Below are 26,532 nucleotides of genomic sequence, written 5' to 3' on the forward strand. Positions count from 1 at the left end.
AAAAAAAAAAAAAAAAAAAAAAAAAAAAAAAAAAACTGTACAGAACCAGATGTGGGACCAAAAGCACATGAATGATTCACATATTTTCCTGTTCTCTTATTCCGTTTTAGATCCGTCGCTGAAATCTCAACCATTCGTGGAAAATGCTCCACTAATAAACTCTAGAATTTACGATATGGCTCACTGAAATACCAACTCAAAATCTTAAACTCATAGCTTACGGTGAATCAAATTTCATATTCTTTTAACACCCGCTCATCAACAACTCGATTCACATGTTTTACTTGTATGAAAATGTTTTGCTTTATAACTGGTTTTTTGAAGCAAAACATCTACTTATGTGAATCGAGCTTTCGATGAGCGGGTGGTACATATTCTTTGGACAGATGGACATGCAGACGAAGCTTTGTTATGAAACAATATATTCAACGACCCATGTGCAATCATATTGTAAGAAACTCACCAAGGATTCTATTGCAGCACTTAATAAGAAGATAGAATAAGTGGTGAAGAAAGCATCAGCGAGAAAGCCACCAAGGAGAGCAAGGAGGAAAGCTGTGCCCATAAAATTGGTGACGATGTTGGCAGAACCAGAGGGAGAATAGTGCATGAACTTGGACAGATACAGAACAAGATTACTTGCATTGGCCAGGAATGCTAGATTCTCCAATACTTCAACAGCTGGTGTAATGCAGTTCATAAGATCAAATCAGCCACCATTAATGAGGACAATAAGAAGAAGAAAAAGTAGTCACTAGCAACTTCATTTTCCTTTTAAATGAATTATTTGACAATTTTATGAAAGTACAAAACTTTCTCATAAGAATCAAAATTAATCTTCTTATATACTGACCCAATACAAAGGAGGCAGCCAGCATGCCTCCATGGCGTCCTTTTACAGCAGGTCTCTTCCTCCAATCGACATAGTCTTCTTCCCAAATGTGCAGCTCTGGAGTTTCTTCCTAGAAAATGAAGGATAAAGGGAGTTGAGTTATGGATAAAACAAAGCAAAATGCATATAACTTGAAGGAAGTTAAATTAAACTGTGATCCCACCACATGTTTTTGAGCTTCTGATGGAGTCACAGTAAGGGAAGACATTCTTTTTTCTTCAATTGGAAGGTACGGAAATGGACAGCTTTAGCTCTCAAATTTTAATGAACAGTTGATCCAGAACTCTCTATTCGAATTGGTTGTGAAGTAAAATGGGGTGGCTGTATTTATAGACTCACAACACGATGGTCCATCCAGAAAAGAAAAATCTAGACTCTTTCGAAAATGACAACTCCTTTCTTTCTTCCCCTGCCTTTTCACCACAAATCTACAAAGCTAGTGGTGCCAAATATCATATCAAAGACAAGAGGAAATGCTCATCGCCATCGGATTCTCTCAGCAGTTTGATGGTTCAACTTTTACAGTAGGGAGTAAAGATTAGTTAATGTAGACATACGACTGCCATTAATTCAGTTGAAATTGAAAAGCTATACATCACCGTCAGAACTGAAAGGGAAGTAACAATTCTGCCCATTTGGTAGGCCAAATTAGGTGATCACTTGCTTCTACTCCAAACAAACCAGTGGTAGAATCAGCCATTCTCATTTATAATCCTTAAAACGAAATTCAAAAACATCTCACATCAATATGAAAAGTACGTTATTGGTATAGAAGCTATTAGAATAAGAATAGTGAATAGACATGTTGGAAAAGGAATAGGAATATGATGAGTAAGAGATAGATAATATTCAGGTGTTTGAGAAAAAAATGGGAGAGGTTATTAGGGGCAAATAACCCTCTACATACTTCCACAAAGAGTTTGGAATCGACTACTTTTAACATAAATTCTCGTGATTTTGGTTTGAGTTTCGTCCAAAAAGATCTTATACGAATGAAGATGATTATCCTCACTTATATACATTCATTCATCTGTATTGATATCGAGCACATCACTTTTAACCCGATCAATTCTTCTTCATTGGAACATAATCTTCCACAAATCCTCTACATACTTTGACAAGAATATGGAATCAACCTCTTTTAACATAAGCTCTCGTGGTTTTGATTTGAGTTTTTAATAATGAAGATGATTATCTCATTTATATACATTCATTCATCTATGTTGGCTATCGAGCACATCACTTTTAAGACTCAAAGATTCTACCAATATGACTAAAGATTAAAAAAAATATGTTATGATATGACTTATGGTTATGCAAAATAACCCTCCACACATATTTTCAATAGTATGATATTAACCACTTTGAAGGTAAGCACTTACTTTGGTTTTTGTCTCCTTTGGAAGATAGCAGTAGATATAATATCCTGATCTTTCTCCATTCCACCAACGTTGGTCATATCCCTAATTCCACCAAAAAGATTAAGATGAGAACGAGGGAACAATGGGGATTGATTAGAGATGCAAGTTGAATTTGGAGGACCTACCTTTTTTTCGGGTGTAGAGGGCTCAGCACCCGCACCCAGGGGTCGGCAGTGGAAAAGGGAAAAAACCCACTCCGGAATATCTTCAAACACAAAAAGGGTAAAGAGGCGGGGCCCATCATTTTGCCGTCTTGTATCGGACTTCAATCCTTATCGATGGTTACTTTTCCTAAATGGTTGGGTCTTCAGATGGGGGTGGAAATGAGAGTGTAAGGATCCTTGCCTTTGATGGTTGCCGGGGGGCGTAGGTCATCTTTCTGAGGACAGGACACACAAACAATGGACATTGTTGGCCCTCACGAACGTGGAATTTAATGTCTCCCACGCAACTCCATACTCAGTGGCCAATAATCTGCAAACCCAGCGGGAAATGGACCCCAACCTCAAGTTCTGGTACCTGTGAGTTTGTACGTGAAGATTCAATCAGCAGCAGATAAAAGGGCGGTGCACTTACCATTCCCAATCCCATTCCGCCATTCCCATGCAAATGCAACTTGGTAAGCCTTTCTTAATCCATATGGGTCGGTCGCACTCGTACAAGTTTCAAAGCTTAGTGCTTCGCCTTATCTGATCGTCTTTTACTCACATGGGCCTCTATGTTTATTGCATTTCAAGAACAAAGTGAGTTGGGTTTACTATTTCAACTCATTATTGCTCTAATAAAAATGCTACCAATACTTATTATTTAATTTGAATAATTCAATAAATCTTATAATTTATTTTTAGTTGGAATTTAATTTTATAAAAATTTGTTAAATATAAAAAAAATTTTAAATAGTATATTGGAGTGAAAACTATTTTTAAAATTCATTGAAAGTACGAAAACTAAATTTCAAAAAAAGTTTACCATCGATTTTGTGGGAGTAACTTTTTTTTCTTCCGCTCTGAAAGTATAAACCAATACTATCACGAAAGAGATGGTCTCACATTTTATTATATTAATTTCTACTTTACCTTATCAGAGTTCATTCTCGAGAGAACTCCATTTTAAAATTTTCGCTCTCGTTGGGACCCGCTATGCCAAAAAGATATAGTTTCGTTCAAGTAAAGGATTCTAGCCAATTAAAATGATTTCTTTAAGGAACTCGTCAATATAGTCCCGTTACTTCTAGAGAAGGGATGTCTCCTCACAAAGGGAGTTGTAGTGACTAGGTCCAAACGACTCTCTCTAGGACAAAATGCTAAAGGTATACCCAAAAACACATACACGAATGCTTAGTTGGGCAAATGCACCTATAATGACTAGGATGTATATCTCATAAACCCTAAATGGCTCGTTTTGAGTGAATTCTTACCTCTTAAAAAGCAAAGCTCGCCGATATGAGCTTGTTAAGGAGTAATTTACATACTCTAATTCTTTTTAAATCGATGTTCAAATTTTCGTACCCGACTTAGAAAATCTGTGTTTCGTAAAAACGTAAGGAGAAGCTAAGACATTCTGCAGAGAACCCAAAATCAGAGGGAAGTGTCATGAATGTACTACTGAAACTTACATGTTCTTGAAGTCCTTCCCAACAAGATCGTTGGTTGAAAATCATTTGACCCAAACTTTGTGTTCAGATTCTCAACACAAAGTGAATACAATATGCAGGCAGCAGCTGTTTCTTAACATGTTGCACAAACTGTGAACAAGACCTCAAACCTCAAAGTAACATACGGTCACGAATAATCCGAGTGAGACTCGGAGTAATCGCTCGGGTAGGGCGACATTACCTCTCGCTCTAGCAGCTGCAGAACTTGGTTCATTGTAGGCCGCATAGCCGGGTTGCCATTGGTGCACCTTGCTGCTATTTCAAGAATCACTTCTACAGTTTCCACATCTGCATTCTTGCACCTATTATCCACTATGTTCTCCAATTGGTCTTCTCCCCGGAGTGTGTTCAACTAATAGTCATGAATCATATTCCATTCAATGCGTTGTTTAAACATTGTGAAAAAAACATGCAAGAAGTTGAGCTGCGTAGAGACTATTTGGCTTACCCAACCAACAACATTTAAGCCCCTTTTTGAGAAAAATGGATCACTGGGTCTCTTCCCTGTTACAAGCTCCAGCAACAGAACTCCAAAGCTATAAACATCAGACTTCTCAGTTCCTATCCCACTTTGCAAGTATTCTGCTCAAGAAAGTATTGAACACTACTGAGCTTAATGTTCTGAATCTAAGTTGAATCATTATTGTAGCTAATATCAAAAGGAAGTAAAGGGAATTGGACCTGGAGACAAATAACCAAATGTGCCAGCAACAACAGTTGTGACATGGGAATCCCCATCAACCGAAAGCTTTGCGAGACCAAAGTCGGATACATGCGCCTCTAAGTTCTCGTCGAGAAGAATGTTGCTGGATTTTATGTTGCAGTGCACAATCTTTGGACAGCAATCATGGTGCAAGTATGCCAGTCCTCGAGCGGAGCCGAGCGCTATGTTTAACCGAGCACTCCAATCCAAAGACCTTTCGGGTCCATATTCTGTAAATAATGAAAACATGATGCATACTCTTGAGATATTACTTACTTCCTAATATTTCCATTTAGAACTTCAAAACTGGTGATATTGTGTATGAAAAATGATACCATGTAAGAAATCATCCAAGCTACCAGCTGCGAGATAGTCATATATAAGAAGCTTTGAAGAAGGGAGCCTGCAATAACCACGCAATGTCACTAAATTTATGTGTTTAATGCTTCCCAAGATCTCCAATTCTCTTTCAATTACTTGATCTGAACCATCTTGACTCCTATCAATTTTCTTTACAGCAAACGCTTCACGATCATTCATGACCATCCGATACACGGTGCCGAGCCCTCCTGAGCCAACAATATTTGTTTCTTTAAGGGCCTCCAGCTTTTCTATGATCTCACACGTCGGGTACGGTAGATCACCATGGAATGTAATGAGCTTGGCACCTACATTGAATTGTGAGAGTGGTCAATTGCAACATGCGTTTGAAGAGGAATTCACCATAGGAATGTAACTCACTTGATTCGCGAGTATTTTGCTTCTTAACTTCCAAGTAACTCTTTGCAGTTCTTTCTTTCTTGGATACCAAACGAGTCCACATGAGTACAAGAAGTATGACCAACACGAACCCTGCTGTCGATATTGCACCAATCAACAGTCCTTTGATGTAATGAGAGGATCGTTTCACAGGAACTATAAAACAAAAGGCAGAATCAGTCATTTACTCATTCTATCGAAGCAAACAAGGTCAAGTGCTGAATAATAACGTCATTAAGGTGTAAAGAGATTGCCTGCAGCTTGATCACTTCCAGCATGTGGTAAAACAGCAGGAAACCCCAGTGAGGTCCGACACGGCTTGTTCACTTGCCGACCACAAAGATCTTGATTACCAAAGAACCTGGCACATCAAGGGATGAAACCATCTCAAGATAAAAGAAGATTTGAAGTTGAAGTTAACAAAGAAATGACATGTTTCTCTTGATGTTAGCATCATCATGAAACTACCAACTTGCAATGGGACAGTCATAGTTCTAAATTCTACCCATGATCATACCCAGGACCGGGCCATGATAGTTTACAAGAACTTACGAGTTATTCCCAAAGGTGCTTAGAACTCCAATATCTGGGATTTCTCCAAAGAAGAAGTTGGTAGACAAATTCCTAATATAAGTTATAACTTGTAAGAAACACAACAAAGGATATAATATCTTCAGTAATGTGAATTACAGGCATGAAAAGTCAACAAAAATGTAGCTATAATGCTTACAACTTACAGATTGCGTAAGTTTGTGAGACGACCAATTGATGATGGTATACTTCCCTTAAGGGAATTGCTTGATAAATCACTACAATTAACCAGTGATAAGAACTGAGTGCCAGAGTTGTAATTGACATCATAAAAAGATGTTAACTAAGACATCACAGAGCCACAGAATCATCCAAGAAAGTGGGAGAAAGATGAAGACTCACAGTATGGTGAGGTAAGAAAGGTTTCCAATATTTGATGGAATCCCACCTTGAAGATAGTTAGCCCTCAGGTAGCTGAAGCAAAATGATGTATGATATCATGAATATGAATAATGCTTTCAAGCACATTAACAGAACAATAGGCAATAATTACTCACATGGCTCTAAGTTCAGAACAATTGGCAAGTTCATTGGGAATATATCCATGTAATCCGTTCTGGTGGAGAGCCCTGATTTCACATAAGAAAGCACAGAATCAAGTAATTAACATAGTAGAGAAAGAAGGTGGCTGTAGAGATGCTTACAGTCTCTGCAATCTACTAAGTTTACCAATGCTGGGAGATATAATCCCTGCTAGTTGCATGAACGGCAGATTACTGGAAAACCCACGAAAAAACATGGCCAAAGATTTCAAAACGAATTTCAAAAGATGGGTATCAAGAAAATGAAGTGAAATGGGTATGAACTGTGAAGTAACATACATTGAGCTAACACGAGAGTCCTGGGGATGGCAAGAAATGCCAGTCCATTTGCAGGGAGATTCATCTGAAGGGCTCCAATTAGCGAGGACGTTCTTAGTGTCATTCAAAGTAGTTTTGATTTCCAACAATGTCAAACCTGAGACACAAACAAAGTGAATCCACACCCAAAAGAAGAAATCAACAGAAATGAAAGAAACGTAGGGTTTACCATCTTCAGTGAGCGAAAATGAGCAGTGGCTGAAAAGGGTTGCTGCTAAAATCGCGGAGAAGGCCCAGATGGAAAGACCCATTTCGGATTGATACTTTGAAACCCCTTCAAGAGATCGAATCTAGGGATTAGGAATTTGTTGCTGTAGTAGAGAGTCACCGGAGATCATTCATCTCAGGGAAAGAATCCGTTTCAAAAAATGGTTGAGAAGAAGGATTGAAAGCGAATAAGGTGAGAGGGTTTTATGTTCTGACAATATAGATGAGGAAGGAGGACAGATTTTTGAATGGGCATGGGGAATCGTGCATAATGCAGTAGCCGTTTGTCGTAAGCTCAAATTCAAAAAAAAGTCTTGAGATTCAAAATTCATATCTCTCCACTGCTCCATAATCATTGGTAACCTCTTTTAGCCAACCCAGTTTTTTTGTTTCAAATTTTCCATTACAGGCATCCATTTAAACCATCTTTTATCCAAGAAAAATGAAATTCATAATTTAAAAAAAATGATAAAGGATGAGAAAATAAACACAATTTGAACATTTTTGTCCTTTAGCTCGAGGTTCGGCCCAGCCCAGCCCAACTCTTCTTCCCAAAAGCCTTGTGGTCTTAGTCCCTGCAGCCCAATTTTCCATATAATCATATTATAAACAAATATTAACTCAAATTTTACCTGAGACAAGATATTTAACATCTAATTTAAACAAACAAATTAATCTATTTAGTAAACTTAAGTATATTGTCGTAAATTTAAAGGTTATAGCTATTTTATTATATTTTTTAATGTTTCTACTTTGTGTATGTCAATAATGACAAATTTATCAAATAAAACGTAATTGAGCTGACATCATGTGTTAAATAATGTTGAAATAATGTGTTAAAAAGTAGTATCAAAGAGTCATATCCCACATATACGCCAAATGAGTTATCATGAGCTTGTAACAGCTCAAATCCACCACTAACAGATATTGTTCGTTTTAGTCCGTTGTGTATCACTGTTAGCCTCACGATTTTAAAACGCTTCTACTAATGAGAGGTTTTGAGACTCTTATAAGGAATGCTTCGTTCCCCTCCCCAACCAAAGTGAGATTCCCCTCCCCAAAGTGAGATCTCACTCGGCTCTCTCCATATTATTATCTCATTTTGATGTGCAACTATTCCAACAGTTGCATAGTAAATTTGTTTTCCAATTACGTGACAGCAGCGTTTTCCTAAGGTGTGGGGGAGGATGACTTAGACATTTGTTCAAACAGAGATTAGGACCCAAATGGAATATTAAAAAGAAAACTCGTTATACTAATGCAATAGTTTTCTGTTTCAGAACCAAAACAGTTGCCATAATTTGCAGTGAGATGGAATTGATTGAGGGTTTTGTCACACTGTGTAAGCTTGCTGAATTGTGTCTATGTCCAGTCCTTTCATCCTCACCACTGATTCAACATGGCCTTTCAGGGTGTGGAGTTCCCTCAACCTGAAACAAACACCCCCAACAAGAAAACTCAGTAAGGAAGCACATGGATTGCACAAGCCAAGCACTTCCGTCCTAACAAGTACATTACCTTGCAATTTCAGCTCTCCTTTTGGCTTCTTCAGCCATCTGATTGAGCTCGGTGAAGTGAGTTCGGTCGTGGAACTTCGCATCGGGTGTTTGCAATCCATGCAATGTTCTTTGTGCATGAGCCCATTGTAGCTCCCGTTGTTCCTTCCCGAAATCCTTTTGTCTCGTAAAGGCAATCTACATGCCAAGAAATGATTCGATCACGACACAGTTGATAGAAACATCTCAGTAACTCAGCAGAGAGAGAGAGACATACCCTTTGTTCAATAACAAGATCCCAAGCCCTCCCGCTCAAAGCATATCGTATGATGAATTTTATGATATCAAGTGGGATGTAAAAGATAATGTTGTAAAGCCAGATAACACCAGCCCAACCCCATCCAATTCCTTCAATGGCAGCAAAGCTCCAGTTTGCATAAACCGCAAGTAATGTAGCAATCTGTGCATGAGGAAGAATCCCCGGATCAGTACAACACAGAACCTTGAGATAGAATGATATAAAAACCTGTACTGAAGTTTAATGGCAGTCCACTGACCAGCTGCGCAACCAGAAAAGCTGCAACCAATAATAACCCAGGGCGTTCCACATATGACCAACCTCGCGAACGTGTAACAAATATGAGAGCCTGACTTATAGTGCTTACTTGCAGATACACTGCTGAGGCAAGTTTCCTAATGTCATCGTGAGCAGTTTTCTCGAGAGTTGCTACCCCAAACACTCGCTGAAAAATGAGCCAATCAGCTGAGCAATCTAATAAAAATAACCGACAAGAAAACGCTACTTTTTGACAGCCAATAGAACTAAGAGATCATGAACAGATGCAACCGTCTTACTGGAAAGAAGTCTGTTTTATAGGCTACCCAAAAGAAGATCACAGTCATCATTGCCAAGTAGCCACCAAGAATAATGCCAGTGGTAAAAATTTCACCCAGCTTCCAGCTATCAGGCAACGGAGATGGTCTCACTCTATCCTTCGATATCGTCATTATTGTACCTATTATGACAGTTTCAACAATTAATAAAAATAATCTTCTCAGTTGCTAAAGAAATAAGAACTTCAAACATTGCTCTGCAACAAGTCAATTAGCCTTTAAGAAATTTGTATTTTAACCAGAAGCAGCAACAATTAATATTATAGCCTTGAATGAACAAGGAGTAAAGTTGATTGGCAACTCGCAGTGTTTATTGCCTAAATATAAGTGTAGACTCGCTCAGTGGCAAGTTCTATCGTGTATATACTGCTAATGGCAATAAATTTTAGATAAAAAAATAGTAGAAGTACAAACCATCATTGAGAATGGCAATGATGAGCACCATAAAAGGTGGGAAGTCAAATTTCCATACAAGAGCCAGCAACATGAAACCAAGCTGTGGACAACCAACATAAAAGATGAAAACAATTTAAGATCATGATATCAAATAATACTTGAATGAATGAATTAACAAAAAGAATATAGAGATGCCAGGAATTTGCATCTAAAACAACCACCATTTACTTACCACTATACGAATAGTGATTGAAACTGCATATATCTGCACTCACAGAAATTCAGTAAGTATATCATCACAATACAACAAATACTTGTAAAATTTGTTTTAGTGTCGTTCGAAGAAGTAAAGTTTGAGAAATATCAATAATAATTTTCGAAGCGAGAATGGAGCACACCAAACCATGAGATATGAAATGATCTGCTTACAGTGTAATTTTTCATCCTCTGAAAGATTGCTCGGCTGGTCAAAACAGCACTAATGATAACACTCAGACCAGGCTCTGTGAGGACTATGTCTGAAGCACTACGAGCAGCATCAGTAGCATCGGCGACAGCTATGCCTATGTCAGCTTTTTTAAGGGCTGGAGCATCATTTACTCCATCCCCAGTCATCCCACAGATATGTTTCCTCGCCTGCAGGCGCTTTACAATCTCATATTTGTGCTCTGGATCAAACAGATCTCAATCAATAAGAGCATTTGACTTAAAGAACTCTATATCCTAGAAGGAAAACTCACTGGGAGGTAGAAAATATACCAGGAAAAACACCAGCAAAGCCATCAGCTTTTTCTATCAGTTCATCAACTGGTAAAGCAGCAATTGACTCGTCCTTGTTCTGACCCAATAAAGCAGATGAGGGATACATGTTGGTTCCCATCCCTAAGCGTCGTCCTGTTTCCTTTCCTATGGCCAACTGGTCACCTGAAAAGCAAAGAGGGTCAAAGCAGTAGCAGAAGGTCAGAATCATTAAATTGAGTACTTTCTTTACACTAACAGAAAATAAGTACCAGTAATCATCTTCACATTCACTCCAAGATTTAAGGCCCTCCTTATTGTCTCTGCACTATCATGCCTTGGTGGGTCGAAAAGTGGCAGAAGGCCAATAAACTGCCATGGACCTCCGGCACTTTCCCTTCTACCATCTGGAACTTCCTGTGTATAAATGACAACAAAACCGGCAAAAAAATAATATTAATTACAAGGAACATTCATCGATTGAGATACTACATTATGTTGTTGATCACAATAATAAAGTAAAACGAAGAAATGCATTACCTGGTATGCCACAGCAAGCGAGCGTAAACCTCGTTCTGCAAACCTTTCAATCACAGCATGAACTTTGCGCTCAATCTCCAACCTATTGTATGCAAGGTTCAGAATCTAGGATCATAATCAACAGACAAACAGTATTGTGAGTTAGTCTAATCATTTTTTTTCATTTCAGGAGGAAAAACACATAAATACAACCTAAAATGGCAATACCTGCTCTGGTGCACCTTTGCTGACTTTATGCATTTTACCCTCATGATCTAAGTAAGTCAATGCAGTCCGCTTATCAGTAGGGTTAAATGGAAGGAAGTGTACTTCTTGAATACCAGCACGAGCCTTTTAGAAAGAAAAAAATAGATGAACATATTGTACTCAGTAGTTACATATAATATGAATTCCTGCAACAAAACATGTACAAGGCAGTCAAACCTCTTTTGGATCAGCAAGCATCCCAACAATAGCAGTATCAATAGCATCTTGGTTCTCTGTCCTTGATGCCCGGGCAGCCATTAGAACCACAGTATCCACATCCACTCCTTTAACAAAAACCTAACATTTACGAGTCAGATATTCCATTTAATAAGACTATCATAATGCTATTCCATTTAATAAGACTATCATAATGCTAGTAGGTGAAAGGATATGCAAGTAAATAAGCTGAACAAAGCTACATTTCCTTACTGACCTCAACAAGATTTTTGTCAACAGTTAGCTTGTTTAATGTCAGTGTTCCAGTCTTGTCACTGCAAAGCACATCCATACCTGCCATCTCTTCAATGGCAGTCATCCTCTTTGTGATAGCACCCTACAAGTGATTATTAAAATATCTGAATCATTCTTTTCTTATAGCTGAAATGCACTCGACAGGTAATCTTGGAATCCTAGCAAACCTGCTGAGATAACCTATGAGAGCCAATAGCCATTGTCACAGAGAGGACTGTGGGCATGGCAATTGGAATTCCTCCAATCAGAAGCACAAGAAGATTGTCAATTCCAGGACGATATTCCCGATCTTGAATTGGGTACATGACAATAATTTCTGTAATCATCCCCACAGCAATTGAACATATGCAGAAGTTCCCTATTGCAGTTAAGACCTGCATGACAGAAAAAGGGAAAAGGAGAATTGGGGTTGGTTTGGGTGTATTTTAAAAAAAATCTCAAAATACATTTTAAAATATAATACAAATCGTGTTATACTGTATAAAAAAAATACTGGTCAGTTCCCTGTTGTTTATGTTCTCAATCCTACCAAATAAGCTTTCAACATAAAAAGATAATGAGACTGCGTTGAATTTTTGTTCTAAAGATGACTTCTCATCATACGCCCATTCAATAATAAAAAAATTGGTGTAGAATATAATTTACCAAAAGCCTTCTTACCTTTTGGAAGTGACCCACTTGATTGGTGGTGTCAACAAGGTGAGCAGCCTTGCCAAAGAAAGTATGAACACCAGTGGCAATGACAACCGCTTCAATCTCGCCTTGTTTGCAAGTAGAACCAGAGTATATGCCATCGCCAGGACCTTTTGTAACAGGAAGAGATTCACCTGTAAGAGCAGACTGCAAAATTCGAAGCAGAATTCAGAAAACTTCAGAGCTTTTTTGGGAAAATAATAACATGATGAAAGAAGTATATGCATTAACTCAGCAAACATGATCTCACCTGATCAATTTTCAATGGATCTCCCTCAAGAAGACGAGCATCAGCTGGAATTATGTCCCCAAGTTTGATGCTTATAATATCACCAGGAACTAAAACCGCAGCATCTTGCTCACTCCACCTTCCATCCCGAAGAATCTTTTATCAACATACATCATAAAGGACAAAATGAAATCAGACATATACCACCTTGTCTAAAGAGGAGGAGAAAAAGTAGAAGCAATTACTTGCAGATATAATTGTACTATCACTCAAAATAATGAAGGAATTAGCTAAGTGTAGTACCTTGGCTTGGGGAGCTAAACTAGCCATTAGTGCAGCTGCAGCGTTTCCGGCATTGTTTTCCTCAATAAAACTAATTGTTGAGTTGATAAGCAACAGTGCGATAATACCAACAAAATCTTGCCAGTCAGGAGGCTTTCCCTGCACAAAAATGCTTTATGTGATCTTTATACAGGAACGACTTAAGGTAACATTCAACAATTTACCCAAAATATACTAAGATGAGATATACTGAGAGAAATGACAACATGAACCACAGAGCTGAGCACTTACTCCACCATTTGCAAGTGCAATGGCCATAATAGCAGCAGCTTCCATTACCCATGAGAGGGGATTCCACATAAACCCCAAAAACTTCAAGAATTTACTTTCCTGTAAAATATTCAGAATGAAAAGCAAAACAAGATTAGCAATTTAATTACTACATAACAAGATGGTTAACATGACAGGTGAAACATTGATTACCTTCTTCTCCTCAAGCTTGTTGAGACCAAAAATAACAAGCCGTGCCTCAGCAGCCGCTGTGGTAAGACCCTCTTTGCCGCATCTCAAATTATCAAAAACCTCCTCAATGGGTATATTTTCCTGCATTCACATGTTTTTGAAACTGAGCACAAGGGAACTACTCCCACATAGTAACAAGCAAAGGCAAATAATTTGTTCAGATCTATTACCAAGTCCACAGTTTCCTTCAATACAGCTTCCAAAACCTCAGGCTTCTCGCCCTTTTCATCCATTTTCCTTTGAAGTTTAGACGTTTTTACTGCAGAATCTCTAATATACTCTGCCCACAAAACATAAAATGATCACCAAAATCTTCAAAGAAAAATGAGGAGCCCACACCACCTTCCCAGAATCACAAGTTTCCAGTAGTCACAGAGCAACTACATATAGCGTTTAGAGTAGCAATAAGTCAGTAAGTTAGAAATTAAAATAATAATAAAGCCCCCAATAAATACCATTTGATGAACAATTCAAAACTTCAANTTTTTTTTTTTTTTTTTTTTTTTTTTTTTTTTTTTTTTTTTTTTTTTTTTTTTTTCTATTCAAGTGGTATTTTAATTTTTTTATAAAAAATTATTAAAATTATTAGAATTGAGAAAATTAAAATCAGCATTTTTGGAAGGCATAATTGAATTCACTTTAATTTCTAAACGAATATGAACTAGCTAAAATTAACGGTAGATCAATCTGTTTTGGCCAATTTAAATATATAAATAATATATTCTAACCNTTTTTTTTTTTTTTTTTTTTTTTTTTTTTTTTTAATTTTAGTTCGACGAGAAGTTTTGCAAAAAAAAAAAAAACGTTACCGACTTAATCAGTTACCCTTGCTCATTTCTGGATTAAAATTTAATTTGAAAATTTATAACAAAACAATTTAAAGAAATAAGGCAAATAACAATAAAACACGAAAAGAAGATGATCTTTACGGAATGAAACTCAGGACTAATAACATTGGAGAGTTGAAGCCCTAGACAAGAAATCGAAAAGGAAGAAATTACCCAGCGCTCCTATGAGCGACTCAAATGCCAATCCCAATGCCAATGCCAGAGATTGATCTGCAGTAGCGTTAGTGAGAAAGACAGAGCTGTCTTCGATTCCGTCTGGTATCACCGGTCGAACACTCTGGTCTGGTCTTTTTCAAAATTCAATCGCAGGAACTCCACGTAATCTCTCACCGAAAATGATGAACAGTCGAATCAGGCACTGAGCATCTGTTGAATGAGAGTTTCAGTCAAGTAAAGGCGCGCGACTGGGGGTTCTTTTGCTGGTTGTGGCTGTTCGGTTTACAGAGAGTTGGAATGGAAGAGAATGGAGAAGATGAGGGGAGAGACAGAGAGGGTTGAAGGAGGTAGAGAGTTGTGAGAGTGAGGCAGGAAGAGAACCTATCAATGCATTGCTATGAAATTAATTAAGCAAATAAAGATAAAAATAATAAATAATAAAATAATAAAATTTAAATTTTCATTTTCACATTTATCATACTATGCAACTACCTACTTTAGATTAAATACTCATTAAATTTTATAATACCATAGCCAATGCTTAACCATATAATCACTAAAATTAATCAAAATATAACTAAAATCATGCAGTGTAATATTTCACCGGCATATGGATCATGGGGAAACCCAAAAGTGTTTGAAGGACTGGGACAGTATCTAGATAAGTAACAAACGATAATATAGGTCATAGACAATATTGCTAGTGGTAGGCTTAGGCGGTTACAGCTTCTTGCGATATGTAACGGGTCATCGTGGATAATATCATTAGTGGTTGACTTAAACTGTTATAACAATGCACCAATTGCCATCTAAAAAATTAACAAATTCTATATATTAACCTCTGAATAGTTAAGAATTAGGAGGAGTTCATGCTTATTTGGTGGGTTGGTAATCCATACCATACAAATTCAACAACTATATGCAAATGGGTCATCGTCTTTGATGCATGCCATTGCCCATAAAATAAACTTTACAATATAAATAAAATCTTCGATACTATAAAGGTTAAGGACAAAATTAATTTCCCTATAAAGGTTAAGGACAACTTTACAATAATTATATTGAATAAATGTATAATATTAGTATAGATAAATGTAAAATAATTACATTAATTTAATTGGAAATATAAAGGTTAAGGACAAAATTAATTTCCCTTAATTGGTTTAATCTGTACATGCAAGTTAACAGTAAAAACAAAATAATTGGGAAATGTTATTATAATTAAAAACAACTTTATTTAAAAAAAATAAAAAATTATGATTAATTCAAGGATTAATGAGGAGGCATGAGCCACGTGTTGGTATTTGATTTGGCGTTTGGAAACGCTCAATTGGAAAACGGTAGAAAAGAGAGGAATAAAAACAGGTGAGTTTCACGTGACGGTGTTCGGTTACCATAATAAAACACGTAGATTCCGTTCCGTAGAACGACCGTGGTACCTGCTTCGCTAGCAGCAAACGACAGCACGCGGTCCGAGACGTAGTCGGTCTTCGTTGGCGCAGCGCCTGCCTTTCCCTTCGCCAATCGCACTTCACGAGCCTTGGCGCACACCAAACACAACACTGCTATTGTCATTTCCAACTCATTCTAACGCCCCATGTCCAACGCTTTTTTTGTTTTGTAGATTTTTTTTTTTTTTTTTTTTTTTTAATAATTATTTTTTAAAAGATATTTAACTTAAATCTCTTAAATTTCAAATATCAAGGTTGAGACCCGATGAAAAAAAAAAAACATATAAAATTGCGAGAATACCTCTAATTTTTTCTTCATTTCATTCTTAATATCTTTAATTTTCTAGAAATTAAAACTTTTTAAATTTTAGTTATAAATAATATTTTCTCTCATTATTTTTTACCCATTATTTACCAAATCAAGCAAAGTTCTCAAAACTACTTATTAAAATTAATCAACTATATTTATTTATATACATTATTAATTAATTGAAAATTTAAAATAAATACTGATGGTTGGATTGAATGATGGTGTTCGAAATTTAGAAGGTCTAATTTAAAAAAAAATGTCTAAATCTCTAATGTATTAAAAAACATGAATTTTATTTTGATGTTTAATAAAATTTAATATTTAATATTTTATATACAATAAATATATGTGTTAATGAGATAAATATACCTATGATATTTTGAATTTTATACGTCTTAAACTCATGGTTGTGCCTATTGTTGGATGGTTGCAGCATGTCCAACCCTACACTATATTTTTCAAACATTTAAAACAAAGATCTTTAGGCATAATGTGATGTATTTATTAAAAGATTTAGGCTACCTAATTGGATCGTAAGAGCTTTGGGCCCAACATTGGGCCGGAAGTGGATGGTCCGCTCCCATGCGTTGTTGAGCAACAAGAAATACTCTTAAGACTTTGCTCGTTACGCCGTCGTTTTGGATTAGCCATGCCGCATCCAGGTGGCGATAGTTAGGTGCGCATCCATCTAAGCTAGTGAGTGAATGTGGATTAAACGATGGGTATATAGATGTACATTTTATCCGCAGTGTCGGGTCCCGAAAGGACCCACCCATACAAAGAGAAATTTTTGTTTGATGGGTCGAAAGTGAAAAATATTTTTTACTCATTAAATAAATAGGTCGGAGACAAAATTAAATAAATTAATTAATTTTGCGAGCCTAATGGTAATGTTTGAATTAAAGATGATGATGTATATTAAATTTTAAATTTTTAAAAATTATGTCAGTATATATTTACCAATTTTCATGTGTTTTTTTAACTAAAAAAATTAAAAATATTATTAAAATTAAAATAATAGACGTGTTACATTAGAAATGATTAATTAAGGGAGAAGTTAAATTTTATTCACATCCATTTTATTCTTAACCTCCCGTTAAATTTAACTTAAAAATTAAAATAATATAACTAAAAAGAAGTTCCGTCACTAAACGTGTCTTAAATCCCAATATATTTTTCCTCATAAATATATTTAAATAAACAATTATTAATTGAGGGTTTAATATAACATACATGTTTCTCTTCCTAATCCCTTCTTTCACCAAATCTCAGCCTTCCAGACAGAGAGACCACTCTACTTCCTTCCCTGCGTAATCCCTTGTTGCCCCTTCTCATTTCTTTGATGATCCATCCTCTTCTCCGCGACGGCGATCTCCGCCACCGGAATCTGTACCTCTACGACTCTATCACCTGCCTGCATCTTCTTCGACCTTCAATCTGCGCGTAAGTTTGTTTTGCTCTTTTTTTGTTGTTGTTATTGTTGGTGGTGTTGTTCGGAAGCATATATAGACTTTTCTATATGCATGTCAATTGGATTTCTATAGAGTTTCTTGATGGGGCCTAAGAAGAAAATCATTGATCCGCGTTCTAAACAATCTCCTGCTGCTCGTGGAGTTGTTGTCGATGTTCCAAGCTCAGCGAACGCAGCCGACCAGAATTCAATACCTGAAAAGGCTAGTAACCACAACCAAAGTAGGATCGAGCCGGTGCTTCTCAATGGACCGGATGGGTTGTCTTATTCCACAGTTAAACTCGAATGCGAGCGGGCTCTTACCGCGCTTCGGCGCGGGAACCACACTAAGGCACTGAGGCTTATGAAGGAGTTGAGCTCCAGAAATGAGAACTCTGTTCACTCTGCATTGATTCATCGAGTTCAGGGTACTATTTGTGTAAAGGTAGCGTCGATTATTGATGACCTGAATACAAAGCAGCGGCATTTGAAGAATGCGATTGAGTCTGCTCGTAAAGCAGTCCAGCTCTCACCTAACTCTATCGAGTTTTCCCATTTCTATGCAAATTTGCTGTACGAGGTTGCAAACGATGCGAAGGAGTATGAGGAGGTGGTGCAGGAGTGTGAGCGGGCCCTTGGCATTGAAAATCCAATCGATCCCGCCAAGGAGAGCTTGCAGGATGAAAAGAGTCAGAAGATACCTACTGCAGAAGCGCGGATTACACATGTTCAAACTGAATTGAGGCAGTTAATTCAAAAGTCAAATATATATTCGATATCATCTTGGATGAAGAACTTGGGTAACGGGGAGGAGAAGTTTAGGTTGATTCCGATAAGAAGAGTGACAGAGGACCCAATGGAGGTGAGGTTGGTTCAGGCTAGAAGGACAAATGAAATTAAGAAGGCAACCAAAACACCTGAGGAGAGAAGAAAGGAGATTGAAGTCCGTGTTGCTGCTGCAAGGCTTTTGCAACAGAAGTGTGAGACACCTCAAATTCAAAACGAAGAAGGTAAAGTTGATCGGTCCCTAGATTCATCTTTAGGATCTGGTACAAGAGCTGGCGAGCGACGGAAACATGGCAATTTACGGAAACAGGGATCTTCAGCTGAAAGGAGGGATTTGGTTCATTCTTTTTGGAATTCCATGAGTATAGAAGCAAAGAAAGATTTGCTTAAGATCAAGATAAGTAATCTTAAGGCGCATTTTAGTTCTTCAAAGGATGCTTCGGCGAATGAAGTTATTTCAGAAGCTTTGTCCTTTTATGATGCCAATAAAACATGGAAATTTTGGGTTTGCTGCAGATGTGATGAGAAATTTGTGGATTCGGATTCCCATATGCACCATGTGGTTCAAGAGCACATGGGTAACCTTTTACCAAAAATGCAATCAATTTTGCCCCAGAATGTTGATGATGAATGGACCAAAATGATTCTTAATTGCTCCTGGAAAGCATTGGATGTATCAGCTGCAGCTAAAATGCTCACCGCTGAAACAAAATGCAAAGATTCTGAGTTGGTTGTAGATATCTTCCCACAGCATCATTCAGAATGTGATAACTATTTCAAAGATGCATGGGATTCTTCTCCAGAGAAGCATAAATATGGGGATAGTTTAAATGAATGCCGGCTTTCTGAAAAAATTACCAACAACGGATCTAAGACCTATCATGAAAACCAGGGTTCTGTGGCATCATATTCCTCATCTGACAGCTTTCCTGTATCTGATGATCTTGAGCGTACAAAGCTTCTTGAGAAAATTCATGCAGTATTTGAGTTGCTTATAAGACATAAATATCTTGCTGCTAGCCATTTAAACAAGGTTATACAATTTGCAATGGATGAGCTACAGGGTCTTGCTTCTGGATCTCATCTTCTAAACCAGGGTCTGGACCAAACACCACTATGTATTTGCTTTCTAGGTGCTTCTCAGCTTAGGAAAATCCTCAAGTTTTTGCAAGAATTATCTCAGTCTTGTGGTATTGGTAGATACTCTGATAAAACTACTGGTCAAATTGAAGATTCAAAGAGTGATAAACAAGCGGTTGAAGTCAGAGAGAAAGTTGTTCTCAGTGAAGATGCGTGTTTGCTCCTGAATGAGTGTTTGCTGTCATCTGATATCACTCATGCTGATGTTCCGGTTGCAGCTGCAGATCATATGCTTGCTGCAACTGCCAAGGATGTTACTTCAAATGGGGTTCTTTCTGGTGTTGACCCCTTTCTTTCCTGGATATATGCAGGTCCCTCTAGTGGGGAACAGTTGGTCTCATGGGAAAAAACAAAGGAAGAAAAGATACAGCGACGAATGGAAATTTTTCAAATGCTTGAGAAGGAATTTTACCATCTGCAGAGTCTTTGTGAGAGAAAATGTGAGCATTTGAACTACGAGGAAGCGTTGCAGTCAGTGGAGGATCTCTGCCTTGAAGAGGGCAAGAAGACGGAAGCTTTGAATGAATTTATCCCCAAGAGTTATGAGTCAGTCCTGAGGAAGCGAAGGGAGGAGCTTATTGAGGCTGAAAATGGTGTGCTGTTTATCAGCAGTAGGTTTGAGTTAGATGCTGTAACTAATGTTCTGAAAGAAGCAGAAACTCTGAATGTTAATCAATTTGGATACCAGGAAACTTTTGCCAGCGTGTCTCCACAGTTAGGAGATCTGGAATCTGGTGAAGATGAAGAACGGAGAGCTAAGGATTATTTGCATGAAGTTGATACTTGTATAGAAGTTGCAATACAGAGACAGAAGGAACAGTTATCTATTGAGGTTTATTCATCAATTATAGATGCTTTAGATATAAAATTTTGAGATATTTGCTATTTGCTTATATTTCTTTTTATCTTGCAGATTAGCAAAATTGATGCCCGCATCATGCGAAATGTTACTGGAATGCAACAGTTGGAACTTAAGCTCGAACCTGTTTCTGCACATGATTATCAATCGATATTGTTGCCTCTTGTAAACTCATACTTGAGGGTCTGTATCTGATGGGTTAATTTTTTTCCAATATTTCTCCAGCCTTTTGGGACTAAAATGATAGATTCAAAATCAACTGTAACTTTCAGGCACATTTAGAAGATTTGGCTGAAAAAGATGCCACAAAGAAGTCTGATGCTGCAAGCGAAGCATTTTTAGCTGAATTGGCACTGGATTCGAAGAAGGGTATCAGAGGAGGAACTGATAATTCAAGACATGCACATGAAAAACCAAAGGAAAAGAAAAAGAGCAAGGAGTTTAGGAAAGTCAAGGAGTCTAAGGTTTGTCATTTTACTGCTAGAAGTTTAGGTTCATGATTTTGTTGTTTCTGAACTCAGTTGTTGTGGCCTAATGGTATTTTAATACTTTTACTTCTGCAGGTGGTCAGTGGTCCTGAGCAGGATGTGCATCGTGGTCAGGCTGTCGATGGAGAGTAAGTGTTACTGTTGCCTTCCCCACTCTCTGGACCTCTAGGCATTTGTTTTGTTATAATATCATGAAGATCTGTAGTCTTCTAGCTAATTTTCTGTTATTGGTGGATGTTTGGTTAATTACTTGTTGCAGTCCCTTTCCAGTTTCATCTGATGGTGATGCTGCAGAGGTGGATATTGCTGTTTTTGAGAATGTTGATGCTTTAAGACTACAGGAGGAAGAGCTCAGACGCAAAATTGAGCTGGAAGCTGATGAAAGAAAGCTAGAAGAGACTTTGGAGTATCAAAGACGAATTGAGAATGAGGCTAAACAAAAGCATTTGGCTGAACTGCAAAAGAAATCTGCCCAGACAACGCATAGTAATCTCGCTGGACTTGTCCCCAATGTTGAAGGTGCTGATAAACATTTCAAGCCTTCTGTGGTGGTAAATGTTCCTTACCTTCTCATTCTTCTCGTTTGTTGGTTATTTAAATGAATCATGGATTTCCATGGTTCTCCATGTATCCAACGTACAAAGCTGATAAATTAATTGAGGCTCTTAATTTGCTATTTTAGGATAAATTGGCAGAAAATGATTTGGTTTCCGACTTGTCTAGGAATGGTCCTGCCGTGCGAAATGCTTTGTCAGGTAATCAAAAGATTAGTGATATGCATTGGTTAGTTATTTTGCAGTAAGATATTGTGGTTTTTAGTGTTGGATTCATTACTCTCTTTTTCTTTAGCAGGTGTCTCCAATGTAGGAGTTCTAGAGAATAGTCTGCCGTCATCTGATAGGAAGAAGGGGAGGAAAGGTAGACGACACAAGGTTTCAATCAAACCAGTAGATGGAAATCAGCCTTCACCATCTGATAAGGATAACGTAGCCTTTGACAACCAATTGACTGAACAAGTTAGATATCATGGCAATCCTCTGCAAGATAGTGGTGAGTGCATGTACTCTATTTTTAAATGCATTATTTATTTTATCCTCATTGATAACTGGAGATTGTGAATGATGGACTTGTTTTGGGTTCTATCCTTCTTAAATGATTCATAGAGAATAATGCTGTGTGCAAGTAGAAACTGTTGATAATCACAACTGATTATTTTTCATTGACCAAATGCCAAAAGTTTTTTAATGTTGTGTTCTCTCCTGGATTTTTTTTACCTTCAAGGTCTATTTGCAACGAAAGATATAGGATTCTAAGTGAAAGGAGGTTCTTTTAAGCGGAACACATTTCATTGATTTTTTCTTTAAAATTCAGGTCTATAGTCAATTTCTCCTTGCAGGATATCTTTGTGCAAGTTGTATTCTTTTGCTCATCGTTGATTATATTGAAAGTATTAGTAGACATTAAATTTTGCTATTTGTATGCCTATGCAAATCTGCAATGTGAAATCACTGTTCATCTTCTTTTTGTTTAGACTGGACTAATATTATCTTATCCTATGATTCAATCAGTTAATCCACTTCTTGAAGATAATAGTACAAAGACTTCGAGACAACATGTGGAGGATGAAGAGGAAAGATTTCAAGCTGATCTTAAGAAGGCTGTACGCCAGAGCCTTGGTTAGGTTCCCGTTGTGTCTTTTCCATTTTTGCTTTTAGTCTTCATGGTTTTAATTTGGATAATTTTTATCTTGGCAGGAAAAACTGTTAAAAAAATCACAATTTTTTTTTACGTGATACCATTTTTCCTACAATTTTTGCCTATAAATTTGCACCTATGTTTCTGTATGCAATAGAGCTCCATTGTCTTTCAATTATGCTTTGTTAGATGGAGCCAAGGTCAATTATTTTTACGAACTTAGCTAGTGCTTATACCTCATCCCAATGCCAAAAACTTTGGCTGGTTTTCCTTCTTCCAGGTAATGGATTCATGATATGATTGTCTCCAAATGCTCACACTATAAACTTTTTAATATCTAAAGTAATCCATTATAAGGCATTTCAACTTTTTAAATTTTAATCTTAAATTTGCTTCGACCTGGATGAATGATTAGATTTCTTGAGGTTTTCTGCATTTATGGGCGCTTATTTCTGTTTCCTTTTCTGTATAGTAACTGCAATATTTTTTAACTTTAGTTTTAACGTTTTCTCAGATGCATTTCAAGAACAGCAGAAATTACCCTTGATTATGAGTTCCAGGACACCATTGATCAGTCATGGTGAAGTAGATAGTAATGGTCTTCCATCAAATGAACGCAATGTAGAAAATGTGCAGGCAGCTGGTATGTTTGGTACAGGACTTAAGAATGAAGTTGGTGAATATAATTGCTTTTTGAATGTGATTATTCAGGTGAGCGTGTGACAAAAGAAAATTGTATATCATTTCACTTTGCTAGTTCTTTGTTCTTTCTGCATATGCAGTCTAAAATGTTGTCTTGTTCTACATGATCTCAGTCATTATGGCATTTAAGACGGTTTCGAGAAGAGTTCCTGAGAAGATCTATGACTGAGCATGTTCATGTTGGGGATCCCTGTGTTGTTTGTGCATTATATGAAATTTTTGCTGCCTTGAACAAGGCATCTGCAGATTCTAGAAGAGAAGCAGTCGCCCCCACTTCTTTGAGAGTAGCTCTGAGCAATCTTTGTCCTGATAGTAATTTCTTCCAAGAGGTAGTTTTGCATATCCCTGGTTTTTGATGCCTACAACTTAAAAATGAAAGAAAGGCTTAAAAAAGAAAGTGATTGGTTCTACTTTACTTAATTTCATATATAGATTATGAGAAAACCTTCAACTAATTTTTGGCGGTTGTTTAGGGTCAGATGAATGATGCCTCTGAAGTTTTGGCAGTCATATTTGATTGCCTACACCAGTCATTGACTGCTAGTTCGAGTGTTTCTGATACAGACACAGTAGAAAGCAATTGCATAGGGTCTTGGGACTGTTCAAGTGACACTTGTTTGGTACATTCCATCTTTGGAATGGACATTTTTGAACGAATGAATTGCTACAGTTGTGGCCTGGAATCTAGACATCTGAAGTACACTTCCTTCTTTCACAATATAAATGCTAGTGCTCTTCGGACAACGAAGGTAACAGAGTCAGCCGTTCCCAGCGTTGATGACTTTTTTTGGAAACAGTATTCTGTTATTGAACGCTTTTTCTTTAATTCAATTTTCTTCACCATTCAGGTTATGTGTTCAGAAAGCTCCTTCGATGAACTTCTGAATGTTGTTGAAATGAATCATCAGCTAGTATGTGATCAGGATGTTGGTGGATGTGGAAAACTCAATTACATTCATCACTTCCTCTCCGCACCACCACATGTATTCACAACAGGTGATTCAAATAATTTTCATCTGGATCCTCCTGCGCACCCTACTTCCCTCCTCCCATTACCCTCGATCTATTATTCATGATGTTTAACTTGTATGTAATTTTGGTATTGTAGTCTTGGGCTGGCAGAAAACTTGTGAGAGTGCTGATGACATCACAGAGACATTAGCTGCTCTAAGTACTGAGATAGATATCAGTGTTCTTTATCGGGGTCTAGATCCAAAGAATGTCCATAATTTGGTATCAGTGGTATGTACTCTTCTTTGTTAATTTGTGTGCATGTATTCTTAGGGCGGAGAAAATTTAATATGCCAAAATATTCTACTGCGAGGCTGTTTCTCTGCATGGTGTGGAGAATGTAGGGTATGAAATTTTAATTCCTCGGAATGCATCATGGCTGTGGATTTCTAGGGTACTTAATACTCACTGATGTTCAAGACATGTCAACCACGGTTTTTGCATATTCATAGGCATTCATAGACATTCAGAACACTGGGCTTCTTGCATTACTTTCCTGTTGAGATGGGACATGGATTCTGTTCAATTTGATGCATTTTAATTGTGTTATTATTCTTTCTTAATCTTTTTTTACTATTGATATTATTCTTAACGTGTTTATCTGCATTTTGTTTTTCATTAAGCATATTTTGCACACAGAAAACAATAATCTAGCATCTCCATACACCAACATTCATCTAACATTTTAAGTCAACCAGAAGTTTATTATTATGCATGACATGATCCTCTCTAGCAACTCTTAATAATTGAATTAGAGGACGTCTTGAGGTTTTAACGTAAGAAGTTAGGTTTGGATGTTAGTTTTGGTGCAAGGCCTTAAATTAATCATCTTTAAGCATAGCCATTGTCTTGCTAAGAAATCAACATTGACCATTTCCCTTTGACATGGAGGGGTTAGTATTGGTGCTTGTGGAGTAGATGTTTGTCCGTATGTCATCTTTAAATATGTTTGTGTTCATTGTGGATTTTCCAAAATAGAAATTTTCAGTTTACTGAATAGTCAGTTCTCTAATATGCACCTAACTTTGTAGGTTTGCTATTATGGTCAACACTATCATTGTTTTGCGTACAGTTGTGACAAGAAATGCTGGATAATGTATGATGATAGAACCGTTAAGGTAAGTTCTTACTTTCCCCTTCCTCATTTCCCTTTATAGGGTGTGTGTTCTAGTTTCTCTTATGTGACATAAACTGCGCTCATGCGTAGGTAATTGGTGGCTGGGCTGATGTTCTTACCATGTGTGAAAAAGGACACTTACAACCTCAGGTTCTTTTCTTTGAAGCTGTAAATTAGCAATATTTTGGAACTGTCTCATTAGTCATACTGGTGGAGCGTAGTGGTTTACATTTGATTTCTGCCATGGCGAGTTGTTTATAAGGAAGACTTGCCTTGTACGCTCATGGAATTCAAACAGTACGTGTAATATCGGTTTCAAAAGAAAAATTTTGATCGGGTCCTAACATGATAATCTCTTGAGTTTTATGATACAATCAATTTTTTTTGGAGAAGATCTGGTCCTCAAGGAGAGAGTATTGTAAGTATGATAGATTTTCTTCTAACTTGAGGGAGCCAGATGATTGGAGACACCCAGGTTTCTGCTTCTGGAATTCCTTCTTTGCTTTGATCCTTTAAATAAGGTTTTGTCAAATAAGGTAAGGAATGGGGTATTAAATGGGTGGTTTTTGTGATATCTACTACTTGGGGGAGGTTTTATAGCTGTGTATCGTAAGAGGTAATGATTTCTGGTTGTCGAGAAGAGACCGACCAACATAGCGACCAGTCGAGACAGAGTCTAGTTAGAGACAATGCTAGATGCTTTTCATCTTTCTCATTTACTTTTCTGCAGTTTTAGATGTGCTGTATAGTTCCAATTAAAAGTCACTTGGCCTCTGCCTATGTCCACTCTAAACTGCAATTGTTTTGTCATCCAGAATTTGGTGATCGACATGAGCCGCAATCTTCAAGTTTCCTTATTCTGCATTTAGTACTACCTAGATATCTTTGTTTTCTTCAATGATCTCTTCACAGTGTTAAAAAAGTT

The 26,532-nt window shown here is 37.2% G+C and overlaps 4 protein-coding genes across 5 annotated transcripts in view; 1 reads left to right on the forward strand and 3 right to left on the reverse strand.

The window, feature by feature from the left end:
- The window catches only part of LOC111794086 (protein NRT1/ PTR FAMILY 4.6-like), a 4,460-nt gene extending 1,891 nt beyond the window's left edge, over positions 1-2,569 (reverse strand). Inside the window, exons 1-5 of one of the 2 annotated variants that reach the window (XM_023676217.1) lie at positions 2,439-2,460; positions 2,275-2,355; positions 1,056-1,606; positions 854-962; positions 464-681 (exon numbers count right to left, since the gene is read on the reverse strand). In XM_023676217.1, coding sequence (XP_023531985.1) covers positions 464-681; positions 854-962; positions 1,056-1,100 — 372 coding nt within the window. In that variant the 5' untranslated portion in view covers positions 1,101-1,606; positions 2,275-2,355; positions 2,439-2,460. Of the gene's footprint in view, positions 1-463; positions 682-853; positions 963-1,055; positions 1,607-2,274; positions 2,356-2,438 lie in introns of both variants that reach the window. The other variant, XM_023676218.1, reaches the window with a different exon arrangement.
- A 1,272-nt stretch (positions 2,570-3,841) lies between these two features.
- LOC111792564 (LRR receptor-like serine/threonine-protein kinase FEI 1) lies at positions 3,842-7,420 on the reverse strand. Its single transcript, XM_023674070.1, has 13 exons — positions 7,050-7,420; positions 6,842-6,977; positions 6,665-6,736; positions 6,518-6,589; positions 6,363-6,434; positions 6,167-6,238; positions 5,982-6,053; positions 5,684-5,790; positions 5,412-5,585; positions 5,006-5,338; positions 4,649-4,900; positions 4,416-4,549; positions 3,842-4,319 (listed from the first exon to the last, which is right to left on the reverse strand). Exons 1-13 carry the CDS (start codon positions 7,129-7,131, stop codon positions 4,095-4,097), a joined length of 1,803 nt encoding a protein of 600 aa, XP_023529838.1. The 5' UTR covers positions 7,132-7,420; the 3' UTR covers positions 3,842-4,094.
- Positions 7,421-8,302: 882 nt separating this feature from the next.
- LOC111793561 (ATPase 11, plasma membrane-type-like) lies at positions 8,303-14,961 on the reverse strand. The gene is made up of 22 exons (XM_023675501.1): positions 14,596-14,961; positions 13,765-13,874; positions 13,556-13,675; positions 13,364-13,462; positions 13,094-13,231; positions 12,812-12,946; positions 12,529-12,708; positions 12,036-12,242; positions 11,831-11,950; positions 11,575-11,694; positions 11,359-11,481; positions 11,152-11,256; positions 10,884-11,028; positions 10,633-10,797; positions 10,303-10,541; positions 10,106-10,138; positions 9,892-9,973; positions 9,439-9,599; positions 9,141-9,326; positions 8,861-9,043; positions 8,606-8,781; positions 8,303-8,517 (listed from the first exon to the last, which is right to left on the reverse strand). Exons 2-22 carry the CDS (start codon positions 13,825-13,827, stop codon positions 8,421-8,423), a joined length of 2,877 nt encoding a protein of 958 aa, XP_023531269.1. The 5' UTR covers positions 13,828-13,874; positions 14,596-14,961; the 3' UTR covers positions 8,303-8,420.
- A 2,636-nt stretch (positions 14,962-17,597) lies between these two features.
- Positions 17,598-26,471, forward strand: LOC111792329. Its single transcript, XM_023673717.1, has 16 exons — positions 17,598-17,802; positions 17,904-20,567; positions 20,649-20,777; positions 20,867-21,058; positions 21,158-21,210; positions 21,342-21,633; positions 21,765-21,837; positions 21,935-22,132; positions 22,651-22,758; positions 23,292-23,488; positions 23,593-23,808; positions 23,953-24,228; positions 24,328-24,475; positions 24,588-24,721; positions 25,522-25,608; positions 25,698-26,471. The coding sequence occupies exons 2-16, from the start codon at positions 17,913-17,915 to the stop codon at positions 25,782-25,784; spliced, it is 4,845 nt and encodes a 1,614-aa protein (XP_023529485.1). The 5' UTR covers positions 17,598-17,802; positions 17,904-17,912; the 3' UTR covers positions 25,785-26,471.
- The last annotated feature ends 61 nt before the right edge of the window (positions 26,472-26,532 follow it).

Source organism: Cucurbita pepo, chromosome LG04 (genome assembly GCF_002806865.2).
Source record: "Cucurbita pepo subsp. pepo cultivar mu-cu-16 chromosome LG04, ASM280686v2, whole genome shotgun sequence".
In the NCBI taxonomy this organism is placed as follows: domain Eukaryota; kingdom Viridiplantae; phylum Streptophyta; class Magnoliopsida; order Cucurbitales; family Cucurbitaceae; genus Cucurbita; species Cucurbita pepo.

Excerpts from the sequence above, each read along its gene's own strand:
- LOC111792564 (XM_023674070.1), bottom strand. The coding sequence starts at position 7,131 with ATGGGTCTTTCCATCTGGGCCTTCTCCGCGATTTTAGCAGCAACCCTT. Across the intron at positions 6,590-6,664 it reads CTTAGTAGATTGCAGAGACT|GGCTCTCCACCAGAACGGAT; the intron begins GTAAGCATCTCT and ends ATGTGAAATCAG. Across the intron at positions 6,435-6,517 it reads TGTTCTGAACTTAGAGCCAT|CTACCTGAGGGCTAACTATC; the intron begins GTGAGTAATTAT and ends ATTTTGCTTCAG.
- LOC111793561 (XM_023675501.1), bottom strand. The coding sequence starts at position 13,827 with ATGGATGAAAAGGGCGAGAAGCCTGAGGTTTTGGAAGCTGTATTGAAG. Across the intron at positions 13,463-13,555 it reads ACAAGCTTGAGGAGAAGAAG|GAAAGTAAATTCTTGAAGTT; the intron begins GTAATCAATGTT and ends AATATTTTACAG. Across the intron at positions 9,974-10,105 it reads CAATCACTATTCGTATAGTG|CTTGGTTTCATGTTGCTGGC; the intron begins GTAAGTAAATGG and ends GGTTGTCCACAG.
- LOC111792329 (XM_023673717.1), top strand. The coding sequence starts at position 17,913 with ATGGGGCCTAAGAAGAAAATCATTGATCCGCGTTCTAAACAATCTCCT. Across the intron at positions 21,634-21,764 it reads ATTTCAAGCCTTCTGTGGTG|GATAAATTGGCAGAAAATGA; the intron begins GTAAATGTTCCT and ends TTGCTATTTTAG. Across the intron at positions 23,809-23,952 it reads ATAGTAATTTCTTCCAAGAG|GGTCAGATGAATGATGCCTC; the intron begins GTAGTTTTGCAT and ends GCGGTTGTTTAG.